At 39.3% G+C, this 9,778-nt stretch overlaps 3 protein-coding genes across 5 annotated transcripts in view; all 3 read right to left on the minus strand.

The window, feature by feature from the left end:
* Positions 1-80: 80 nt before the first annotated feature.
* LOC111492716 (coatomer subunit beta-1-like) lies at positions 81-5,221 on the minus strand. Of its 3 annotated transcripts, none has more exons than XM_023142138.1 (5): positions 5,088-5,221; positions 2,907-4,957; positions 1,846-2,358; positions 1,079-1,164; positions 81-634 (listed from the first exon to the last, which is right to left on the minus strand). In XM_023142138.1, the coding sequence occupies exons 2-5, from the start codon at positions 4,953-4,955 to the stop codon at positions 430-432; spliced, it is 2,853 nt and encodes a 950-aa protein (XP_022997906.1). In that variant the 5' UTR covers positions 4,956-4,957; positions 5,088-5,221; the 3' UTR covers positions 81-429. The 3 variants fall into 3 exon arrangements, with proteins under 3 accessions (XP_022997906.1, XP_022997903.1, XP_022997905.1); XM_023142135.1 differs by having other exon boundaries at positions 2,907-4,967; positions 5,088-5,219; XM_023142137.1 differs by having other exon boundaries at positions 2,907-4,980; positions 5,088-5,212.
* A 677-nt stretch (positions 5,222-5,898) lies between these two features.
* Positions 5,899-7,656, minus strand: LOC111493302 (cytochrome P450 71A1-like). Its single transcript, XM_023142955.1, has one exon. The coding sequence runs from the start codon at positions 7,541-7,543 to the stop codon at positions 6,005-6,007; it is 1,539 nt and encodes a 512-aa protein (XP_022998723.1). The 5' UTR covers positions 7,544-7,656; the 3' UTR covers positions 5,899-6,004.
* Positions 7,657-8,758: 1,102 nt separating this feature from the next.
* Positions 8,759-9,778, minus strand: part of LOC111492726 (cytochrome P450 71A1-like) — a 2,492-nt gene continuing 1,472 nt past the window's right edge. Inside the window, exon 2 of the mRNA XM_023142156.1 lies at positions 8,759-9,599. Coding sequence (XP_022997924.1) covers positions 8,985-9,599 — 615 coding nt within the window. The 3' untranslated portion in view covers positions 8,759-8,984. The remainder of the gene's footprint in view (positions 9,600-9,778) is intronic.

Below are 9,778 nucleotides of genomic sequence, written 5' to 3' on the forward strand. Positions count from 1 at the left end.
AAATGATCTGCAAATATTAAGCCAAAATTAGCTACCCGTTACAAATATAGTTCATTTTTCATAGACCCCCTTTTGCTTGATGAACAAACATTTAAATCATATAAAAAGGTCAACAAAATATTTATAACTATAGAAAGTACTCTTGTAAGTACACAATAACTACAAAAAAGAGGACGAAAAAGGGAATAAAGAATAAGACAGCATGGAATTGCCACTTGTTTGTGGAAGCTAACATATAACAACAGATCCCTCTTTCTAGAAAGAGCAAGATATCTCAAAGGTCTAAACAAAAATGAACGGTAAAAAGAAAATAAAATGGCAACGAGTCCGAATGGCCGCAAAGCGAAGGAGGGCAGGCAAGACAGCTACAGGTTGAAGCAAAATCTTAATAGTAAAAACCTCCAAATATTATTCATCAAATTTGAATGTTCATGAGCCTCCCTTCTGTTTCAAAGTGATCTTATCCCCGAGACTAAGAGCAATACCTTGAGTCTTGCTTCTTATTCTGATGTACCCACTCAACTTCTTATCTGCTTGCTTTTCAATGCTCACATTCACCAAAGCATCTTCTCCAAAAACACTCTTTGCATAAAGGTTAGCAGCAAGAAAACCACATTCGCCTTCCAATGCCGATCTGATGCCCAAAAAACAAAAGAGGAGAAAGAATTAAATACACGTAGTGTGAAGTTGGTGGTTATACCCAAAAAGTTAAGAACCCTTGAATATGACATGGAAATGTCTATCTCTTAGCTTTCTCATCACACCTTTGCACACCATGAAATATTTTCACAATTCATATAAAATGGTTAGTAGCACAAGCAAGGAGCGGTTCTCATTATAAACAGTATTTATGGAATGGAAAAAATCAGGTAGTTCACATTTGAGACAGCTGATACCAACGGGTAGCTGCAACAGAGCAAGTCCCAGCAGAAAGAATTTTAAGTTAGAGAACATCGCAGAAGTCAGGGATGGCGGAATATAATATGAACATCTAAACCGTTCTATAGTGCAGGTGTCCTGTCCACATAAGCATAAAGCAACCAAAGGTAAGAGAGGGTACTAGATTAAAGGATCTTACATTGGTGTCAGGCACTTCATATTAGTCGACTTCATAATGTGATTTAAAAATTCCTTCTCATCTTGAATTATTGTATTCACAGCAACCTGCAGTCGACAAGACCCATAATCAAATTTTAGCGTATGACCAATTACTTAAATACCTTGAAATAGGAAAAGGAAAGTTCACATTAAAACTTGTATATCTATGGAGTGGATAAGAAGTCCTATCTCTGCTGCACAAGCAAGGGTCAAAGTCATTCTAAAGGATTGTTACATAAAATTTAAAAAGAAAATAGAAACAAATTAGTAAAATAAACTAAAAACAATTAATCATCCTTGATAATAAAGTCCAAAACCTTTCAAACATACTCATCAAAATGGAAAACAATACCAAAAGTCGAGAAGGCAACTTCCATGCAAGGCATTCTCAAGACATCAAAACAAGCAAATCCAAATCAAAAGTTTGGAAAAGTAATCTGATCATAGACAACATACCAAAGTGCATGAATCCAGACCTTAACCACTCAATGTAATGAAACCTTTTTTTTTTTTTCAAGGTGCAAATTTAATAATGTATAAGGGCTTGCTGAGCTATCCTCTCCCATCGAAGAACTCAGACTACATCCATTGTCAATGTCAAGACGGCTTATATTCAGTTCAGAAAATTTGAACATTGAACTCTCTATTATATTCTTTCACAAAGCCCTGGTTGGTCATCAACGGCAAGTATGAATATAATTGTGGTAGCTTTAAGGCGAATGCTACCAAATAATATAGAGTACGTACCTTGTTTTCCCACTCAAATTCAGCCCACATTGCTCTAAATGCCACGTCAGTACAGGATGCTGGAGAAATGTAATCCATGATATCTATGTGGATATCATTAAGAACGATGACAGTTCTCTCGAGCACATTAGAAGAAGTCTCATATACAATGTTACCAAATATGACTCCTGTTTCAGTAGAAGAAACCTTGATGTTAGCCTTTATTTGTTTGCTCAACTCCGGAGCAAGTGTATAGTTTTGAGGGCGTTCAACAAGTTTGAGGTCACCCATAGTGGCCAACTCTAGGCACAAATTCTGAAGAGTCTCTTTGGTTCTGTTAATAACTGTAACATCAAGAACAATGTCATAATGATGAACAGTGACATAAGCTTCTGCATAAACAGGGTCACTGAATCCAGTTAGTTGAAGAATGCGATTGAGTTTGTTTGCATCATCCCCATCCTTTGTAAACTCTCCAGTAGCACGTTTGAGATCATCTTGGACCTCATCTTCCAGTTCTAGCTGACTCATGCCCTGAAAAATGTTCACAGAATTAATGAAAAACAAGAAGCCAAGTAAATTGTTGATTTAGAAAATGAGAACTTGAAAACTCCAGTATAATGTGCACAGGAATTGGAACTTGAGACCATCAGAAATCTGGAAAAGATCATTCCAGAGCCCTTACGAATAAGCTTATTCCACAAGGAATTCAAAGAAATAGGTATTGACATCGTATACCAATACTTTAATACTTTTAAAAAATATATGGAATCCAACTTCACTCAAGCTCAATTCCAAGTTGGACTGAAATATGCCAATATCAATAACATTAAGACAAAACCTAATATCTTTCATTACTACTTTTAGAGGAAAAAGGAGGAGATTAAAAATGACATGGAATTAGTATCCTTCTATCAGAAGTAACCCCCTCGCGAGATATCTTCATCCAAAGAAAATTGAGATCAACCAGATTAAAAATGATTATATTAACCTCTACAAACCATGATACAGAAAAATAGAAAAATCAAACCTAATAATAATCCAAGAACCATACAGGAGACAGCAGGTGAAATGTTCATTACCTTCCTGCTTTTTAAGTGGTAAAAATCAATTAGATCATCTGGCTGTGCATGAGATATCTGAGCCCTGGCTTTTATCTCTTCAGTTTCATGGCGCTGCTTTTCAGCCAGCATTTTCACAAAGCTTTGTCTGCAGGATTGCAACCATATCTTCCTCACGTCATCGCCAGTATTGCTTAGCAATCTAATACAAAGGATAATCCGATCACGTGAATCATTATCAATTGGATGTGGAAGAAATGAAGATTCACCCAGTTGCAACATAGAAACCATAATCAATAATGCCCGAGTAAGAGTTCTGTTCACTTCGACTTTGGAAGCCTGAACCTCTTCTAGCCTCAAAACAAGCTTTGTAAGTGTGCAAGCCACAACTGCCCCAAGGAAAAAATCGCCAGAAAGAATCAAGGATCTCAAATTTCCGATAGAGGATAGGGATCCTTGAACAAGGGTAGGCGGGGACATTGCAGTCTCAAGTGCAGCACTTTGGGTAGCATAGGTTCCATCTGCAAGAATGGCAGGCCTTCTAGAGGATACCGTGGTTGAGCTTACCTGTCGAGAACTTTTTGAAGACTCTTGTGCCTCTCCTTCCTCTGAAGCTGTGTAGAAAGGAAGGTCACCAAGACAGCTTTTTATGCTAGAGATTCCACTCTCAACTTCAGAGAGTGAGAGACAGTACTCTCCAATGATCCAAAGCGCACAAGAGCACACTCTTGCCGCACGTATCTGGTAGAATGTGTCCAATAGTCTCGTAATGATAGAAACTCGCAATTTGGGATTTGTCTCAATGATCTCACGTACAAAAACGACAACATCCATTGCAGAAGCAACATTGGTATCACTCAAGAAATCCATCAAGAGATGTACCACTGTGCTGGCGACCTCAGGGAACTTTATTGCACAGGTATGTATAGCCTGCACCAGCATTTGCCTATATTCCCCATTCTTCTCATGCTCTCCACTTTGAGTCTTCACCACCTCCTTCTTCAGCAACATAACGACTTCATCAATATTCCTAGGAGTAATCAATTCAAGGGAAATATCGATAGTTTTCCTCCTAATATCAAGATTTGGGCTGGAAAGTGCTCGAAGCACATCCATTACTAGTTCGACCATGATCTCCCTATGAGATGTCTTAAGCTCATTAAGCCTATCGAGAACAATAAGCTTTACGTTATTATCACTTTGGGAGAGTAAAAGCTGGCAGTAAGTATTTGCAGCGGCTCTAATAGCCGTGGGAGCGGAGGAAAGAGATACAAGAGTTCCAGCGCACTCATAAATGACGGCAGTTGACGGAGAATTCAACAAAGATATAATGATCTTAATATATTTTCCTTTCTCAGCCTTATTGGCCCGGCAAACCTTCTTGATTAATTCTAAGACAACCATCTGAAGCTGCTCCCCCCAATCAGTCATCCTATCGATGTTAGTAAAGAGGTAATTGATGGCCCTTTCTTGGGCACAATTGAAGAGCATAAGAAAAGCATTTCTCTTACTTGAATTATCTTGCTCGGAGGTCAAGAACTTCTCGATGATCTCAGGTGCACTATCCAGTAATTGCTCCCCTTGAGGAAGCTTGTAAACAGACATGACCGCAAGCACCGCATTCCGCCGAACGAAAGGGTGGCGATGCTCCAAATTGGTGAGAATGGAAGGGATCAGCGGCTCAATGATCTCGGTCTCATTCAGACGGCAGAGAAATCGCAGGGTGACGCCACGAATATACTCGTTGGGATGCTGAAGATTGTTACGGAGGTTCTGGCAAATAAGAATCATCTCCGGCAGAACTTTACCGCGGGTATCAGTCTTGTCGATGATCTCCAAATACAAAAGGAGGAGCTTCTGGACGGTGTGGTCATCAGAGGGAAGCACGTAGCGTATAATTGTGATGAAAAGCTGAGGAATGGTTTCCCCATTAAGCAAAAGCATAATCGCTTTTTTCAATGCTTCAATCTTGGATTCAATGTCATTCCCTTCCAAAGCTTCCTTGATCTCATTCGCCATGGCTGGGGTGCCCTTGTCGAAGTGCACCAAAAGAGTGCACGACTTCTCCATATCTGCTATTCTCTTTGTTTGAGATCTCAAAGAAAATGAAATTAAGGGAACAGAATTGAGACGAAGCAGAGACTGAATTCAGAAAATTCAAAGATCTAGGTTGAAACAGAGAGCAGGAATTGAAGAAACTACCTGATTTGCTTGGTGAAGAAAATTAGATCTCGAAGTTTAGTGCGTTAGGCTGATGTGAGGAACTCTCAAACTGTAAGAGGGAATGCAGATCTGGTCGTTTCAAGGAGTAAGCTGTACCTGTAAAACAAACGAGACTTGGATCAAATAATAATCGGGGAGATGAGAGAAACGCATGCTTCTTCCTGGAGCCTGGGCTTTAAAATGGGTCTATTAGGCCCATTCGGAAGGAACTTATTGGGCCGAACTATTTCATACGTATCCCATTAGTTATTGGGCCGAAGTTCTTAAATGGGCCCCAACCCAGTTCTAATTTCGGAATTTTCCCCTTTTTCTTTTAGAAAATATAATAAATAATACTTAATTTTGAATTAGCTAGGGTAAACAAATTATATACACTAATTACTTGATTATTTAATTACTTAAATTTGAAATTATTTAATGTCAATTTCATTTTGAACTATTGTGCATTATAATAATATAAATATAATTTATTTTTCTTTCTATTTTAGTCCTTCAATAGAATATATATTTTTCTAAAATTAATTTGTTTTGAACCCTAAAATAAATATTTAAATATGAAGTATAGTATAATTAAATTATAATATAATTTATATTCCAGATTTAAAGAGAAAGATTTAGATTACAAACTCATCTTAGAATATTTTGAGAATATATTAGATATTATATCTTAATATTATTTGATTTGATTTATAGTATATTTTATTTTATTTTTCAATATTTAATTAGTTTATATTTTGACTATGGTCATGCTTATGAATATAAAAGAGAACACACCTCCTTTCTACTTTTATTCATATTCTTAACATTTAGTGAAATAAAAATAAAAGAAACTTATTTAAAATTTAAAACATGAATATTAAGTGTTTATGAAAGCTACAAAGCCGTGGAGAATATATTTATTTGAAAGAGTAGAGATGGGGAGGAAGTCGAGGGTGGGCTACTGCCTGGAGAGGGAATTTCTTGGGAGTTGAAAGACCAAAGACTTCTTCCAAGTTCAAGTCTTCCTTCTCCATGTCCCCAGGCAACTTCCAACAGAACCCATGCAATAGATTGGCAAGACTCGACTGTATAACCTTGAGGCCAAGACTGTATCCAGGGCACATCCTTCTCCCGGACCCAAATGGCAACAGCTCGAAGTCCTGCCCTTTCACCTCCACGCTGCTTCCCATGAACCTCTCCGGATCAAAAGCATGTGCGTTTTTCCACACCTCCGAGTCCCTCCCAATCGTCCACACGTTCACAAGCACCCTCGTCCCTTTCACTACGTCGTACCCTGCAATCCGACAGTCCTCCCGACACATTCTGGGCACTAGCATTGGCGCTACAGGGTGCAGCCTCAACGTCTCTTTCGCAATTGCGTTTATGTAAGGCAAATTAACCATGTCCTTCTCCTCCACCCATCTTCCCCTCCCGATCACTCTATCAACCTCCTCTCTTGCCTTGCCGAAGATCTCTGGGTTTTTCAAGAGCTCCGACATTGCCCACTCCACTGTCACTGCCGAACTCTCTGTTCCACCTGCTATAAGATCCTGTGTAAATGCCTTCACTCCATGCCTTTCCAGCTTCACTTCAAGACTGGGATCATCAGCCAACTGCAGCAAAACATCCACCATATCCTTCGCCACATAACCCTCAACTCCCTTTCTTCTTTCATTATGTTCATCCAGCACATGCTCAAGAAATCTGTCGAATTTCTTGCTCAGTGCCTTCATTCTCTTCACGTACCCCTGCAAATCCAAGAAATCAATCCATGGTACCGAATCCCCAATGTTGAGCACGCCACTCAGCAAGAACAGCTCGTCCAACATTTTCTTGAACTCATCTGGACTAACAATCCCATGTTCTGACTCCTCTGTGTACTTCTTCCCCAACACCATTCGACTTATCACGTTCAAACTCAGAGTGGACAAGTAGTCTTTGAGTTGGATCACTTCGCCGCAAGATTTGTATATTTCTTTAATCAAACCCTTCATTTCTTCCTTACGAATATACTCATAGGAATCGAGTCTTTTCGCACTGAAAAGCTCCAACTGACACATCTTCCGAGCTTGACGCCAATAAGGGCCATATTGAGACCAAGTGATGTCGGAGTAGTTATAGGTGGTGTACTTTCCAGCGGCGGTTTTGGGGCGGGACACGAAGTTAAGATCGTGGGTTTTGAGGAAAATCTTAGCCATCTCGACGGAGGATCCAACAACCACAGGGAATGAGCCGAAACGAAGCTGCATGATGGGGCCGTATTTCTTGGAGAGTTGGTGAATGGACTGGTGCGGCAGAGAACCAATCAAGTGGAGATTTCCGATGAAGGGCCACGGCTTGGGTCCCGGTGGTGGATTGAGATTGGGACGGCGGAGGCGGCGGGAGAGGAGGAGGATGGCGAGAGTGGCCATCCATGCTGCTGCGTAAAAAACCCAAGAAGGAATTTGAATGTCCATGGCGATTAGAAACAGAGAAGGAAGTGAAGATGGGGGAGAGATGTTTGGTGATGATGGTGGAAGGCAGTGATGTTAGAAAGGCTATAAATAGGCATGGAAATTGGGTAGAAAAGAAGTAGGGATGTGCGTAAATTGTTGAGTAGTTGCATGTAAATGGAAACCTAACTAATTAATTTCTATGAACTTTCAGCTGAAATTCTTGTGAAACACGACCACTCCACATGGATTTGCAGTAATTTCCATTGGACATTGTCGGGCTGGTAGGCACTTGCCAATTTCAATTGAAAAAAAGGCCAATTCAACATAATTATATTATCCCATTAATTTCTTGGAACTCGCAGCTTAAAATCTTATGAACCACAAAACAGAGAGGACAAACCCAGGGGCCATGTCAGTGTGAAACTAGTCGGGTGGTTACGGTACCATAATTTCTCAGAAATTCTCGCAAGGAAAAGTAATGGTGGACCATATAATGAAAATTTCCATGAATTGCAAATACTAATATTTTTCTAATACTTTAGTGCCTGTTGCACTTCCATGCCCAATTCCTCAAACAATAAATAAATATATATAAACCCTATATATATATTTATAAAAGAAAAATGCTACTAATACAACAAAAAAAAACTAAATTTGTGAGATTTAATACCATTTATGATGGAGTAGAATTTAGAAGAGGGTTCATATACCATATAATTATTGTTCCTCCACTCCCTTTAGAGCTAGGGTAAAAGATGGTTGAATTAGGGTTCAACCACCATTGCATGAGCTAAGGAGACGATGGGCACGAGACTCACAAGTGGTCGACCATAGACTTGCCCAACTCTCTTTTCTTTGCTCATTTTTCATTTTGATTTGGTCCATTGTGGTCCATTTTAGAATTTCTCTGTCCTTTTAACTTGTTATCATGGTTCATTTGGATTAACTTAAGAGCAAGATTATATTTTGGACACACCTTCCTTCCTAACTAAATTACTTTTACTTCAACCAACATTTTTTAGTTATAACGTCCATATGGATGGCTTGATTTAAAAATGTTTGCTTTCTTTGAATTTTACGTACAAGCTCAAGTAGGGTAAAATCGATGGTAGAGGATTATCAAGAAGCCTCTAAACAGTAATTTTCTCATTTCTAGTTTAAATAGTAATTGTCTGCCCTATCCGAGTTGGATCCCTGCAAGGCTTCAGTCTAACAGTTTAAATGGACATCTCTAAGTCGATGAACAAATTAGACATAAGTGAGAGACAACTCGAGAATACAAATATATAGCTCAGCCCTGGACGCAATGCATATCAATCTATTGACGGATTCCATTCCACTAATAGACTAATATAACCTTAAAATTCTTGTCTTTGTCAGCTCACTCCAATAAACTTCAAACCAAATTATTATAACATAACATTCAAATTCATATTTGAATTTAGACCACCAACTCAGTCCATCAGACAGAGTAAAGATGAGCAGGAAGGCGAGGTTGTGCAATAGCCTCGAGTGGGAATTTCTTGGGAGTTGTGAGGCCAAACACTTCCTCCATGTTCAAATCTCCAACCAATTCCCACGTAAATCCATGCACCAGATTGGCTAGAGTCGACATCACAACCTTTAGACCGAGACTATACCCAGGGCACATCCTCCTTCCAGACCCAAACGGTAGAAGCTCGAAGTCCTGGCCTTTCACGTCTATGTCCTTCCCCACGAACCTCTCTGGATTAAACTCATCTGGGCTCTCCCATACTGTGGGGTCTCTCCCAATGGTCCACATATTCACGTGCACCCTCGTGCCTTTGGGTATGTCGTAGCCTGCAATTTGGCAGTCCTCATTACTCAATCTGGGCAGCAACATTGGTACCACCGGATGCAGCCTCATCGTCTCTTTTGCAATCTCTTTCATGTATTCCAAATTCACTATGTCTTTCTCTTCTACCCATCTTTCCCTTCCAATCACTCTGTCAAGCTCGTCGGTTGCCTTCTCCAAAATCTCTGGCTTTTTCAAAAGCTCTGACATTGCCCATTCCACGGTCACCGTTGAGGTATCAGTTGCACCTGCTATAAGATCCTAAAAGTATTTCAAAGTAAGTTTGAGTGCGATGGATTTGACCACGAACATATATTAAAATAGAGGGAAACAAAGAAATGTTTACCAAGTAGCTTTTCAATTCTATTGGTGTTGTCTTCAAAAAAAAAAAAAAAAAAAAAAAAAAAAAAAAAAAAAAAAAAAAAAAAAAAAAAAAAAAA

Source organism: Cucurbita maxima, unplaced genomic scaffold, assembly GCF_002738345.1.
Source record: "Cucurbita maxima cultivar Rimu unplaced genomic scaffold, Cmax_1.0 Cma_Scf00018, whole genome shotgun sequence".
NCBI lineage: Eukaryota > Viridiplantae > Streptophyta > Magnoliopsida > Cucurbitales > Cucurbitaceae > Cucurbita > Cucurbita maxima.